Source organism: Siphateles boraxobius, unplaced genomic scaffold (assembly GCF_051911475.1).
Source record: "Siphateles boraxobius isolate OS27281-9 unplaced genomic scaffold, OSU_SipBor_1 45, whole genome shotgun sequence".
Classification (NCBI taxonomy): Eukaryota; Metazoa; Chordata; class Actinopteri; order Cypriniformes; family Leuciscidae; genus Siphateles; species Siphateles boraxobius.
In genome coordinates, this window is record NW_027509086.1 from 367222 (window position 1) to 382500 (window position 15279).

At 43.9% G+C, this 15279-nt stretch overlaps 1 protein-coding gene across 1 annotated transcript in view; it reads left to right on the forward strand.

The window, feature by feature from the left end:
• bmper (BMP binding endothelial regulator) overlaps nucleotides 1-15279 on the forward strand; it is a 36032-nt gene that overhangs the window by 19583 nt on the left and 1170 nt on the right. Inside the window, exons 9-14 of the mRNA XM_077200196.1 lie at nucleotides 638-742; nucleotides 1838-1883; nucleotides 3667-3993; nucleotides 6821-7157; nucleotides 11893-12023; nucleotides 15008-15279. The exon at nucleotides 15008-15279 is cut by the window's right edge and continues 1170 nt beyond it. Of these exons, the coding sequence (XP_077056311.1) occupies nucleotides 638-742; nucleotides 1838-1883; nucleotides 3667-3993; nucleotides 6821-7157; nucleotides 11893-12023; nucleotides 15008-15189 (1128 nt within the window). The 3' untranslated portion in view covers nucleotides 15190-15279. The remainder of the gene's footprint in view (nucleotides 1-637; nucleotides 743-1837; nucleotides 1884-3666; nucleotides 3994-6820; nucleotides 7158-11892; nucleotides 12024-15007) is intronic.

Here is a 15279-nt window from a genome sequence, read left to right on the forward strand (position 1 = left end):
CCAACAGTATCAAAAACTTGTTTTAAAAAACGTGGAGGGACGGCATCTGTAGGACAGGCGGATGTCCAGTGTCGTGGAGCAGAAATACATAATCATGTTTCTCTGGGTCCATCAAAGTTGCATTGGATTTTTTCTCAGTTTAAAGATTAAGAGGTCCATCTTTCACTTTTTACGTTTTTGTCGAGTTAGTTTCGGTAGTAAATATATAGGCTATAGTATGTGTGTTTTCCCAGCCTTTTTAAAAATGGCGGATGTTCAGCCAATCAGCGAACACTAACGTTACGGATAGTTCCTATAGCGCTGGTTAAGACGACTCTGGAGTAGGAGTATATTAGTTCCTCCAAAAGAAATTCCTAGAAATAAAATCGTTCCTAGTTCCTGCGGTCCGAACACGCCATAATCTGGGAACTTCCGCCAATAAAGGAATTATGATAAGGTTCCTCCGATGTGAAAGCCCTTATAGTGTCGGCCCAGATCCGGCCCACATCCGGCACGCGTTGAATCCACATGTACCAGATGTGGGCCGGATCTGGGCCGACACTATGTTGCTGTCTGGGATGTGTGTGGACAATATGATGAACTGGTTGATAAAGCCTGCAGATATCAAGAGAATGAGTGCGTGTGTCTTCGTTCCTAGGACGGGGACAGATGGTCGTCGGTGAACTGTTCTCTGTGCACGTGTGTTAAGGGGAATATTGAGTGTCAGCCCAAGATCTGTGTTCCTATCACCAGCTGTCCCTCGGTAAGTCCTGTTTTACATGACGCATAAAGACACCTACCCCCAGTCCTACTTTTAGTCATTCGGTACTTTTTATATCACCGCTGTCGGGCAGAAACCTCGTATGTACAAAACTGCTCCTTTTCAGGAAATGGAAAAAAACACTATATATTTTTAAATAATTCAAGTTGTCAAAGTTGATATTGTGGCTTTATATATGAGCAGACACACACGTGTCATTATATTATTCATATTTTGCGTAAATCAAGCTCAAATGGAGTTATGAGTGTTTTACCCGTCATTAGAACGACCACAGTAAGTACATTGAGTTACATTTTCATCAACGTACAGCTTATAAAGTTTATTGTAGCTACACTGTTAAAGACCGTACTGACTGTGACTTGACGGCCAATGCTAGATTAAGAGAATCTTATCCGCTCCTCAAATACATAAAACATTAACCTTTAATTATTTATAGTGTTTCTTGAGTAAAGAAAACGCAGTTGTTATTCAAAGAAGCAGTTCTTCTTTATCATTGCATTGCAAACAAGCAGAGACGCTTTAACTGTGTGCAGCACTTCATGCATTATAGAGGTGGGCAGAGCTATGAGGTTTGACTGACAGTCTGAGGGGCCAATGGAGTTACGAGACAAGCTGTTTCTTTTCATTGGTTAGATATTTGTGTAACTCACAGACAGACATGAAGGGTGACCAATAGTAATGAACTTCTTGCAAAAACGTTAAAAAATCTAAACAGTAGTGTACATACATAAATCATAATTCATTTACAATTCAGATAGAGGCCTAACTCATTATTTTGTGATTAGTTACTCTTAACATTTCCTATGAATTTCTTCTTGATATTATAACCAAAGAAGTTATATATAGAAAGGCAGTGCACTCGATTTACTTATGAACGGGAGAAAGTGCAATGTGCAATATTGTGGAATAAGTCCCGCATTCTAAATAAAAGAGTCAATCGATGATTGGTAAAGTTATCGCAAATATGGCCGCCGAGTGAACAGATCGTCCTTGAAATGGACATTGTTATAGGCAATCTGTTTGATTTTCTGTCTCTCTATGCAAGTCCATCTTTTTATAATATTATTTGTCTTTCAGAATAAGATCCTGAATCGCACTGGCTGCTGTCCGGTCTGCACTGACAGTAAGATGACTTCTTTACACAATCATCTTGCTGTGAAGTGTAACAGAAGAAGACTTCAATATCTATTTTGAACAATTAAACAGTTTTTATAAAAGGAGAAATTTTCTGTTAGAACTACAGTTTTTCTGTTTTACACCCGTCACACGCTCAACAGTGTATCTTTCAATTATAAATTATAAGTGCTATATGTTTGCACACAAATATGCATTCTTTATTTAACATACCACAGGGTTCGTACAAGGTGCTTGAAGTACTTGAATTTGACTTTTTAAAATTGAAGTCCTGGAAAACCCTTGAAAACAACCATATCTTTGAAGAGGTACTTGAAAAGTGCTTAAATTATTGATAATTTTTTTGAAAATTGTTTGACACAATTATGGCTGCAGCCCGTCTGAGATATAGAGCTATTACGCATGGCTATAAGCATGATATTAAGTGTATGATAAGTATATAATACAACTTTCATTCTTCAGGTCAATCATATATTCAAGGGAAAAAAATCAGTTTGAATAAGGAAGGTGATTTCTTTTTCACAGTATACTTTCAATGGTTAAGGGGATTCCCATGTCTGACAGCGCTGGTCAATGGATTGATCTCTATGAAGTGAAACATCAGATATCATATAGATGTAATTCGAGTAAAAAAACAAATAAAAATAATTAAGATATTGTTTGATAAGTGCTGATTGTTGTCCTTGAAATTAAAAAAAGTAGTGCTTGAAAAGTCTTTCAAAGTCCTAGAATTTCATTTAACAGAATCTGTACGAACCCTGATACCAAGTCAATATTCCAGCAGCAAACTCAATCTTCATCCCTCTCTCCATCCCTCTCTTCATCCCTCTCTTCATCCCTCTCTCTCTCCATCCCTCTTCATCCCTCTCTCCATCCCTCTTCATCCCTCTCTCTCTCCATCCCTCTTCATCCCTCTCTCTCTCCATCCCTCTTCATCCCTCTCTCTCTCCATCCCTCTTCATCCCTCTCTCTCTCCATCCCTCTTCATCCCTCTCTCCATCCCTCTTCATCCCTCTCTCTCTCCATCCCTCTTCATCCCTCTCTCCATCCCTCTTCATCCCTCTCTCCATCCCTCTCTCTCCACCCCTCTCTCCATCCCTCTCCATCTCTCTCTCCATCCCTCTTCATCCCTCTCTCTCTCCATCCCTCTCCATCCCTCTCTCCATCCCTCTCTTCATCCCTCTCTCTCTCCATCCCTCTCCATCCCTCTCTCCATCCCTCTCTTCATCCCTCTCTCTCTCCATCCCTCTCTCCATCCCTCTCCAACCCTCTCTCCATCCCTCTCTTCATCCCTTTCTCCATCCCTCTCTCTCTCCATCCCTCTCTCCATCCCTCTTCATCCCTCTCTCCATCCCTCTCTTCATCCCTCTCTCTCTCCATCCCTCTCTCCATCCCTCTCTCCATCCCTCTCTCCATCCCTCTCTCCATCCCTCTCTTCATCCCTCTCTCTCTCCATCCCTCTCTCCATCCCTCTCTTCATCCCTTTCTCCATCCCTCTCTCTCTCCATCCCTCTCTCAATCCCTCTCTCCATCCCTCTCTTCATCCCTCTCTCTCTTCATCCCTCTCTTCATCCCTCTCTCTCTTCATCCCTCTCTCTCTTCATCCCTTTCTCCATCCCTCTCTCTCTCCATCCCTCTCTCCATCCCTCTCTTCATCCCTCTCTCTCTTCATCCCTCTCTCTCTCCATCCCTCTCTCCATCCCTCTCTCCATCCCTCTCTTCATCCCTCTCTTCATCCCTCTCTTCATCCCTCTCTTCATCCTTCTCTCCAGAGCCAGGCGTGTGCACCGTGTTCGGAGACCCTCACTATAACACGTTTGACGGCCGCACGTTTAACTTCCAGGGCAGGTGTAAGTACGTGCTCACTAAAGACTGCTCTCCAGCGGCCGGCTTCACAGTGCTGGTGAAGAACGACGCTCGCCGCACACGCTCCTTCTCATGGACCACATCAGTGGAGCTGCACACGGCAGGCCTGAGCATTAGCCTCCACCAACACCTGACCGTACGCCACAACGGCACTCGCATCGCTCTCCCCTTCCACAGCACCGGGGTCCACATCGACCTGGACGGGTACCTGCTCAAGCTCACCACCATCGCAGGTGAGACCCAGTGCCATTAAAAGAGGATTCTGCTGTTTCTCATGTTCATCAGTGTTTAGTGTGTAATGTTGCTGTTTGATCATGAGAAAGCTCCAGTTGTTCTCTATATCAGTGTCAGTGTTTCTGAACTCCTGAAACGCCTCCACTGTATCTTGAGGTTCTCCCGGGAACGAACACGTCACAATATTCCTCATTATAATAATTCATACGCAGAATAAAGGGGCGGGGCCTGGCTGAGTTAGTTAGTAGTATGTTAAACTGGTGGTTATGGTAAGGGGCGGGACATTTCCCAAACACACTCGAAGCGCTAGACCAATCACAACACACTGATCCAGTCGACCAATCAGAGCACAGTGTGCTTTTCAGAAGGAGGGGCTTCATAGAGACAGGAAGTAAACAGAGCGTTACTGACAGACTGGGAAGAGAGGAGCCGCAACAATGGAGAATATGAGGAAAATAATCAAATTTCAAGCAGGAAAACCTGTTCTACTAGAGCCTGAAAACAACATCAAGACTTTGTTAAAGGGCAGAATATGGCCTCTTTAAACATCATTTAATTGATTTGCCAGATGTTTATTGCATTATGACTGCATTAGAGCTGGGCGATAATATAGTTTACATTTTCAACAATACAAGCAATCCAGCAGTTGAAATATGTAATACAGCATTTATTTCCCTGTGTAATTATAGTGTATGCATGCAGGTGAAGTGGGACATATTTATATATCCAGCTGTCAGTAGATGACATTCTGGCCTAAATTGATTTCTGTCAAGTCCTCTTTAAGGTGCACTGCTGATTTGAAAGTATTAACTGACACTGCAAAAAAAAAAACTGACTAAGAAAAGGAATTTTGCAGTGTAAGAATTAAGCAATTTAAGATTAGGTGCCTTGCACAGTGTTGACCCTTGGACTAACAACAGGCCTGTGATTTCATTAACTCTCTCTCTAGCTTTTATGACATTGATCTGTGTGCAACCTTTGTGCTAGCAACTCAAATCACTCGTTCCAGCGTCACACCGGTCACACAGCAGAGACAGACTTCAACACACCTTTCTGTTTCAAAAGAGCATGTTCGATTTAAACCGATTATTCTATAAAAATACAGCTTCATACTAGCTTCCAATTAGCAATTCAGCATGTCAAGTTTATTTCTGTAGCGCTTTATACAATACAGATTGTTTAGAAGCAGCTTCACATTAACAAAAAGCAATATAACTAAATTATTCCATTATGAAAATTATTCAGTCCCAGCTGACAGGGAACATTCTGGCGAGGTTATGAATTATGAACAAACGTTCTTCCAGTAACGTTGATTTATCCCTGACCTTTGCCTTTAGTTCATTAGTGCATTTTTGAGTTTAGAGTCCGGATTGCCACTGGAAGAAGCTGTCCTGTAGTCTTGTGGTCCTGGTTCTTAAGGATCTGTACCGTCGCCTGAGGGCAGAAGATTACACTAGTGGTGCCCTGGATGTGATATGTGCTTGGTGATGTTTTTGGCCTTTGAGAGATAGTGGGAGCAAGCAATGCTTTCCAGGGAGAGTAGCGAACAGCCAGTGATTTTTTGGGCTGTATTAATTATCCCTGCCCTCGGAACATGATTTATAGATTATCATGACAGAATATGCTAATCACTGACTAGAAGATAACTACACATAAGCTACATAAATTCATCAACTAATCATTCAGAAATTTCCTGTTGCTTCGACATGTTGTCACTTTTTCTCGAGTCTCTCCATCTTTTTGAACATAAAAGTCTAAACGTTTTTGAAATTTTCAGTGTATGTGTCTGTGTGTGTGTGTGTGTGGTAAAAGGACACAAGCTGTTGTAGCTCCGCCCCCTGTGCCGGGAGCAGCAGCTCATTTGCATTTAAAGGGACAAATAGAAAACGACATGTTTTTGCTCACCCTCAAAAAGTGACAATTTTAACATGCTATATAAAAATATCTGTGGGGTATTTTGAGCTAAAACTTCACATACACATTCTGGGGACATCAGAGACTTATTTTACATCTTGTGAAAAGGGCATTATACCACCCCTTTAAATCAATAATATTACTGTATATATGTAGAAGAAAAAGTGTATGTTATAGTTCTTAATTCCCCAGACAGGTAGAGCCAGATCCGGCCCACATCTGGGCTGTGTGAAACCCATGTGTACTGGATGTGGGCCGGATCTGAGTCGAAACTATGTTGCCATTTGGGTCTAGGCACAATTAAATGTGCATTGTGTAATATTTAGGAAGATTTGTTGACAGAAATGCAATATCATATGCATAACTATGTTTTCAGTGGTGTATAAAAACTTTACTTAATGAACTGTTATGTGTTTATTACCTAAGAATGAGCCGTTTCTGTCTACACACACCGCGGGTCTCCTTACATCGACATGTTTCTACAGGAGCCCTAAACGGACAAATGCGGTTCGTCACTATGTTGTTCTTCATGTAAAGAAGCTGCTAAAGTCAGCGAATAAAACACCGACACAATGATGAACAAGTAACAATAATATTCGCGATAACATATTGTTTTACTGAATAATCAAGTAAACCTAATTTCTTAGTTTATCTTTGTAAAGAAACCTCATTGTTTAACTGGCTACTCTCTGCTGTCTCAGACGACGACATCACTTCCTGTCGGCCACCGTAACTTCTGTTGTGTGTAATTCACAATCTCACCTCTAGATGCCACTAAAATGTACACACTGCATCTTTAAATGAATGATTGAGGCAAACGCTGTTTGAAGTGTTTTTTAGATAGCCTGTCACACCATCAACATCTCAAACATAGGCATATGCATTATGTGTGTTTTCCTCACTCTTCCCCAGGCCTGGAGATCTCGTGGGACGGGGACAGTCTGGTGGAGGTGGTCGCGGCCCCGCATCTGAAGGAGCGTCTCTGCGGGCTGTGTGGAAACTACAACGGTCACAGGCGAGACGACATGCTCGGAGGAGACGGACAGTTTAAGTTTGACGTGGATGAGTTTGCTGAATCCTGGCGCGTTGAGGACAACGAGGTGTGTGAGGCTCCCAAACGCAAGCCCACGTCATTCCTCTGTCCCGGCTCAGTAAAAGTGAAGCTCCGCGCGCACAGAACCTGCCAAAAGCTCAAGTCCTGGGAGTTTCAGAAGTGCCATTCTGCTGTAGACTTTACCTCCTTCTACAAGTGAGTTCCCCACTCATCATTATCAAACTAAATAATAATAATAGTACATTTTATGTATATTGCGCTTTTCTTGTACTTATGCGCTACAAGTACAGTACAAAAATAAATACATTAAAAATTAAGTTACATTAACATACACCAATTAAGACACAAACACCTTCTTAAAAAAGATTTTTTAACAGTTTCTTAAAATTCGTTAATGTTGTAGCATTCCTAACCGTTAAAGGAAGTGCATTCCTCAACCTGGGGGCTGCCACAGAGGAAGCTCTTTCACCCAACGTTTTCAGTCTGCAAGAAGGCTGTTTCAGTAGAAAAGAGTGGGCATTTATGGCGTAATTAAATCACATATATATGATGGTGTAGTTTCATGTAAAGCTTTATATGTTAAAATAAGAGTTTTAAAATCAATACGGGCATGAACCGGAAGCCAATGCAGGTTCCTAAGCACACCAGAGATATGCTGACGAAAAGGAGAATGTGTAAGAACACGTGCAGCTGAGTTCTGTATGTTGCAGTCGCTTAATGGACTTTGCAGGTAGACCAAGATAAAGGGCATTACAGTAATCAAGCCTAGAGGCCACAAGTGCATGGGCAAGCCTTTCAGCATCAGGTAATGAAAGAAAAGGCCTGATCCTGGCAATATTCCTTAAATGGAAGAATGCATTAAGAATTTAAGAAATGCTCTTGATATGTGCTTCAAGTGTTAAGTGGGAATCAAAAATTACACCATGGTTGCAAACTTGAGGTGATGCAGATAGTACATTATTTTCAATGTCCAAATTAAATTGTTTACCATAACAGGTAGCTGCAGGGGTACCAACTAAAAGAACCTCTGACTTTGTACCATTTAATTTAAGAAAATTGGACTTGACAGAGAAAAGGACTTGGAAAGGGTCTGAGGAAACAGCATTTGAATCTCTGAACCTCTTAACACCATTGTCAAGTCATGTCACCTTCATTTATTCAGTGCTTTCAACAATATAGATTGTTTCAAAGCAGCTTTACAGTGATAATGGGAAATTAAAGTAACAGAGATTGTTTTGGCTTTACAGCAGCTCTAGAATAAAGTTATTGTCCAGCTAAAGTTAGTTTTGTTAGTTATAATAGGTCTTAAGATGAGAGTTATAGATCTCAAATGTAGGAAAAGATCTGATGTCTAGAGTGATATTAACCCAGATTTAAAGGTTAAGAATGTAAGGATGTATGTTAAAATAAATTTTCTTAACCCAGTTTATTGATCATTGGTTACTAATATAGTATGACATTCACCTCAGTGAATGGATGACGCACAGTGAGAGCGTCTGATCAGATCTGTCAATCACTATCAGATCAGCCTATAGCGAGAGTTTTGAGGTGTGGCTACTGTATCAGGCTGAGGGTAAGAGGCGTGGCTACTGTATCAGGCTGAGGTCTTGGGACGTGACTACTGTATGAGGCTGAGGGTTAGGGGCGTGGCTACTGTATGAGGCTGAGGATTTGGGGCGTGGCTACTGTATCAGGCTGAGGGTTAGGGGCGTGGCTACTGTATCAGGCTGAGGGTTAGGGGTGTGGCTACTGTAGCAGGCTGTGGGTTAGGGGTGTGGCTACTGTATGAGGCTGAGGGTTAGGGGCGTGGCTACTGTATCAGGCTGAGGGTTAGGGGCATGGCTACTGTATCAGGCTGAGGGTTAGGGGCGTGGCTACTGTATCAGGCTGAGGGTTAGGGGTGTGGCTACTGTAGCAGGCTGTGGGTTAGGGGCGGTGCTACAGTAGCAGGCTGAGGGTTAGGGGCGTGGCTACTGTATCAGGCTGAGGGTTAGGGGCGTGGCTTCTGTATCAGGCTGGTGGTTAGGGGCGTGGCTACTGTATCAGGCTGAGGGTTAGGGGCTTGGATACTGTATCAGGCTGAGGGTTAGGGGTGTGGCTACTGTAGCAGGCTGAGGGTGAGGGGCGTGGCTACTGTAGCAGGCTAAGGGTTAGGGGCGTGGCTACTGTATCAGGCTGAGGGTTAGGGGCATGGCTACTGTATCAGGCTACGGGTTAGGGGCGTGGCTACTATATCAGGCTGAGGGTTAGGGGCGTGGCTACTGTATCAGGCTGAGGGTTAGGGGCGTGGCTACTGTAGCAGGCTGAGGGTTAGGAGCATGGCTACTGTATCAGGCTACGGGTTAGGGGCGTGGCTACTATATCAGGATGAGGGTTAGGGGCGTGGCTACTGTATCAGGCTGAGGGTTAGGGGCGTGGCTACTGTATCAGGCTGAGGGTAAGGGGCATGGCTACTGTATCAGGCTGAGGGTTAGGGGCGTGGCTACTGTATCAGGCTGAGGGTTAGGGGCGTGGCTACTGTATCAGGCTGAGGGTTAGGGGCGTGGCTACTGTAGCAGGCTGTGGGTTAGGGGCGTGGCTACTGTAGCAGGCTGAGGGTTAGGGGCGTGGCTACTGTATCAGGCTGAGGGTTAGGGGCATGGCTACTGTATCAGGCTACGGGATAGGGGCGTGGCTACTATATCAGGCTGAGGGTTAGGGGCGTGGCTACTGTATCAGGCTAAGGGTTAGGGGCGTGGCTACTGTATCAGGCTGGTGGTTAGGGGCGTGGCTACTGTACCAGGCTAGGGGTTAGGGGCGTGGCTACTGTATCAGGCTTGTGGTTAGGGGCGTGGCTACTGTATCAGGCTAAGGGTTAGGGGCGTGGCTACTGTATCAGGCTTGTGGTTAGGGGCGTGGCTACTGTATCAGGCTGGTGGTTAGGGGCGTGGCTACTGTATCAGGCTTGTGGTTAGGGGCATGGCTACTGTATCAGGCTAAGGGTTATGGGCGTGGCTACTGTATCAGGCTGGTGGTTAGGGGCAACACAGCTAAAATTATTCCTAATAAGTTGGAGCTTTTATTGAATGTGGTCTACTGTATCCTGCTGAGACGTGCCTTCACAAGCACCCGGCAGAGCTGGGTTTGTGATGTTTGAGTTGGGAGAGTAAGGGGTTGTTTGCAAAATATGCTGTATTTCTGTTATTCTGCTGGGTGCCACTAGTGCAGCAGAAACGACATACTTAATAACAACAATAAAAAAAGTGAGGTCACTATCAGATTTGACTGTCTGAGGGAAAAATAGTAATATAGGCCAATTATTATAGCATGAGTATAGGGAAGGACCATCTGCTGAGGGTAAGGGGCATGGCTACTGTATCAGGCTGAGGGTTAGGGGCGTGGCTACTGTATCAGGCTGAGGGTTAGGGGCGTGGCTACTGTATCAGGCTGAGGGTTAGGGGCGTGGCTACTGTATCAGGCTGGTGGTTAGGGGCGTGGCTACTGTATCAGGCTTGTGGTTAGGGGCATGGCTACTGTATCAGGCTAAGGGTTATGGGCGTGGCTACTGTATCAGGCTGGTGGTTAGGGGCAACACAGCTAAAATTATTCCTAATAAGTTGGAGCTTTTATTGAATGTGGTCTACTGTATCCTGCTGAGACGTGCCTTCACAAGCACCCGGCAGAGCTGGGTTTGTGATGTTTGAGTTGGGAGAGTAAGGGGTTGTTTGCAAAATATGCTGTATTTCTGTTATTCTGCTGGGTGCCACTAGTGCAGCAGAAACGACATACTTAATAACAACAATAAAAAAAGTGAGGTCACTATCAGATTTGACTGTCTGAGGGAAAAATAGTAATATAGGCCAATTATTATAGCATGAGTATAGGGAAGGACCATCTGCTGAGGGTAAGGGGCATGGCTACTGTATCAGGCTGAGGGTTAGGGGCGTGGCTACTGTATCAGGCTGAGGGTTAGGGGCGTGGCTACTGTATCAGGCTACGGGTTAGGGGCGTGGCTACTATATCAGGCTGAGGGTTAGGGGCGTGGCTACTGTATCAGGCTAAGGGTTAGGGGCGTGGCTACTGTATCAGGCTGGTGGTTAGGGGCGTGGCTACTGTATCAGGCTAGGGGTTAGGGGCGTGGCTACTGTATCAGGCTGAGGGTTAGGGGCGTGGCTACTGTATCAGGCTAAGGGTTAGGGGCGTGGCTACTGTATCAGGCTTGTTGTTAGGGGCGTGGCTACTGTATCAGGCTGGTGGTTAGGGGCGTGGCTACTGTATCAGGCTTGTGGTTAGGGGCGAGGCTACTGTATCAGGCTGAGGGTTAGGGGCGTGGCTACTGTATCAGGCTGGTGGTTAGGGGCGTGGCTACTGTATCAGGCTTGTGGTTAGGGGCATGGCTACTGTATCAGGCTAAGGGTTATGGGCGTGGCTACTGTATCAGGCTGGTGGTTAGGGGCAACACAGCTAAAATTATTCCTAATAAGTTGGAGCTTTTATTGAATGTGGTCTACTGTATCCTGCTGAGACGTGCCTTCACAAGCACCCGGCAGAGCTGGGTTTGTGATGTTTGAGTTGGGAGAGTAAGGGGTTGTTTGCAAAATATGCTGTATTTCTGTTATTCTGCGTGGGTGCCACTAGTGCAGCAGAAACGACATACTTAATAACAACAATAAAAAAAGTGAGGTCACTATCAGATTTGACTGTCTGAGGGAAAAATAGTAATATAGGCCAATTATTATAGCATGAGTATAGGGAAGGACCATCTGTTTTCCATTGAATGGTTGATGGGCGTTCAGAAAAAAGTCTGAAATTATTAATTTTGGTATTCCTTTTTGGTGATGCAGGTATATTACACACTTTTTCAACGCTAATACTAAAGAAGTCAGTGAGATTAACTACTAAAGCTCATTCTACTGTATCTCTGTCTCTCCCCATGTCTTCCTCTCTTTAGGTCATGTGTCACAGACATGTGTGAGTGTCCAGTGCATAAGAACTGTTACTGCGAGTCGTTCATAGCATACAGTCGAGCGTGTGAGAGAGAGGGCGTCCGAGTGCACTGGAGACCGGAGCTCGCCTGCATCAGTGAGTCACACCTGACACAATCATTGACAGCCGCCACTCAAACTCACTTTCAAATTCATTGTATGGTGTTTTGTTTTAGTTTTTGAATACATTTGTTCAGGAAATTGTAAAAAAAAATACAAAACCTGTGTAGTAACCGTTCCTCTCCTTACATTCTGAATATTATGGGATTGAATGTGATGTGGATGTCTCTGATCCTGATGTCTAGAGAAACAGCAACATTACACACTAAAGATCAACGGAATAAAGCTTGAGCTCTTTAATGTCAGAGCGTGAGAAAGCTCCAGTTCTTCTCTATATCAGTGTCAGTGTTTCTGAACTCCTGAAACGCCTCCACTGTATCTTGAGTTTCTCCCGGGAACGAACACGTCACGATATTCCTCATTATAATAATTAATACGCAGAATAAAGGGGCGGGGCCTGGTTGAGTTAGTTAGTAGTGTTATTAAACTGGTGGTTATGGTAAGGGGCGGGATATTTCCCAAACACACTCAAAGCGCTCGACCAATCACAACACACCGATCCAGCCGACCAATCAGAGCACAGTGTGCTTTTCAGAAGGAGGGGCTTCATAGAGACAGGAAGTAAACAGAGCGTTACTGACAGACTGAGAAGAGAGGAGCCGCAACAATGGAGAATATGAGGAAAATAATCAACATTCAAGCAGGAAAACCTGTTCTAGTAGAGCCTGAAAACTACATCAAGACTTTGAAAAAGGGCAGATATGGGCTCTTTAAAGGGATAGTTCACCTAAAAATTTAAACGCTGTCAGTATTTACTCTCCCTCATGTTGTTCCAACCGCGTAAGACCTTCGTTCATCTTCGTATGAGGCGCCACGCAGGATTTAAATCAAACTTCGCATATCAATACATACATAACACACGTGCATATACACCTATAAAGTACTCGCATATACATGTATACTATTGGATGTTCAAAATACATATATGAAATACACGTGCTCACTAATATGAAATCCATACCAATAAATATTATGTTAGTAATGAATGCATATACACTTGTGAATAACTTGCATATACATATAAACTTGACGCACGCATACACCTATAAATACTCGCACTATATATGCAATAGTTGTATATGCATGGAAGTGTATATGTATATGCGAGTGTTTATAGGTGTATATGCATGGAAGTTTATATGTATATGCAAGTTATTCACAAGTGTATATGCATTCATTACTAACATAATATGTATTGGTATGGATTTCATATTAGTGTGCACGTGTATTTCATATATGTATTTTGAACATCCAATAGTATACATGTATATGCGAGTACTTTATAGGTGTATATGCACGTGTGTTATGTATGTATTGATAAGCGAAGTTTGATTTAAATCCTACGTGGCGCCTCATATCTTCGGGACACAAATTAAGATATTTGTGATTAAATCTGAGAGCTGGATCACTCCTCCATAGGCTTCTAAGGGATTGAATTGCCGGCCTCAAAAAGTTATTAAAGACATCTTTAAAATAGTCCAAGTGACTACAGTTGCTCAATCTTAAGTTTATCAAGCGACGAGAATACTTTTTGTGCGCAAAAAAAAACAAAAATAACGACTTTATTTCAACTATTGATTTCCTTCTCTGTGGGCGTCGAGTGAGTTAGCGTAGTGTGATAGCGTAGTGTGATAGCGTAGTGTGATAGCGTAGTGTGATAGCGTAGTGTGATAGCGTAGTGTGATTGCGTAGTGTGATTGCGTAGTGTGATAACGTAGTGTGGTAACGTAGTGCGATAGCGTAGTGCGATAGCGTAGTGCGATAGCGTAGTGCGATAGCGTAGTGCGATAGCGTAGTGCGATAGCGTAGTGCGATAGCGTAGTGCGATAGCGTAGTGCGATAGCGTAGTGCGATAGCGTAGTGCGATAGCGTAGTGCGATAACGTAGTGCGATAACGTAGTGCGGTAGCGTAGTGCGATAGTGTAGTGTGATAACGTAGTGTGATAGCGTAGTGCGATAGCGTAGTGTGATAACGTAGTGTGATAGCGTAGTGCGATAGCGTAGTGCGATAACGTAGTGTGATAGCGTAGTGCGATAGCGTAGTGCGATAACGTAGTGTGATAGCGTAGTGCGATAGCGTAGTGCGATAACGTAGTGCGATAGCGTAGTGTGATAGCGTAGTGTGATAGCGTAGTGTGATTGCGTAGAGCTACGTCACACGTAGGCTCACTATTGGCCGACGCTGGTCATGTGTGTGATGCGTGTGACGTACAACACAGAAGCGCTGCGCTGTTACACTAGTGAACTCACTCGAGGCCCACAGAGAAGGAAATGAAGAGTTGAAATAAAGTCGTTATTTTAGTTGTTTTTTTTGCGCACAAAAAGTATTCTCGTCGCTTGATAAACTTAAGATTGAGCCACTGTAGTCACTCTTGTAGATTTTAACGATGTCTTTAATAACTTTTCGGGGAACAAGTTTCAATCCCTTAGAAGCCTATGGAGGAGTGATCCAGCTCTCAGATTTAATCACAAATATCTTAATTTGTGTTGCGAAGATGAACGAAGGTCTTACGGGGTTGAACAACATGAGGGAGAGTAATTACTGACAGAATTTACATTTTTGGGTGAACTAACCCTTTAACCCTAAGGAGCAACAGTTCCTGTGAATGAGCAGAAATGACCCTGATCCTGCAGAACGAGTTACTCTGCAACCCTCCACCTCCCCAGCACCACTTGTCTATATCTGCTACAGGGATATTATGTATCTATTTGTGCAGCAGCATCAAAAAGTGGTCCTTGATGCTGATTCACCAATATCTGGATTTTATTTATGATAAAGCACAGCTATGACTGCTTCACCGCGCAGATCTGTGTATCACTGTGCAGCACCCTTAGCACCCAGATAAAAAAATGCTGTACTAATATGTTAATTAGATACATTTTACACAAAGAAACAACATTTTTTAGAGCTGCATCTCTTCTTCATATTTAACTAGTGTTCATTTCTTTTTTCTGCTGTAGGCACACACTGCAAACATGGTGCGGTGTACGACACATGTGGACCCGGCTGCACTAAAACCTGCCATAACTGGAACGAGGTCGGCCCGTGTCACAGACCCTGTGTGGCCGGATGCCACTGTCCTGCCAACCTGGTCCTGTTTCAGGGACACTGCGTTAAACACACAACCTGCCCCGGGCTATGATGACCCACGCGACCTGTACAAGACATCCAAACACACAGGGGAGAAGAGAACTGGGTAAACAGGACTGTACCAAGCGGCAACCCTCCGGTC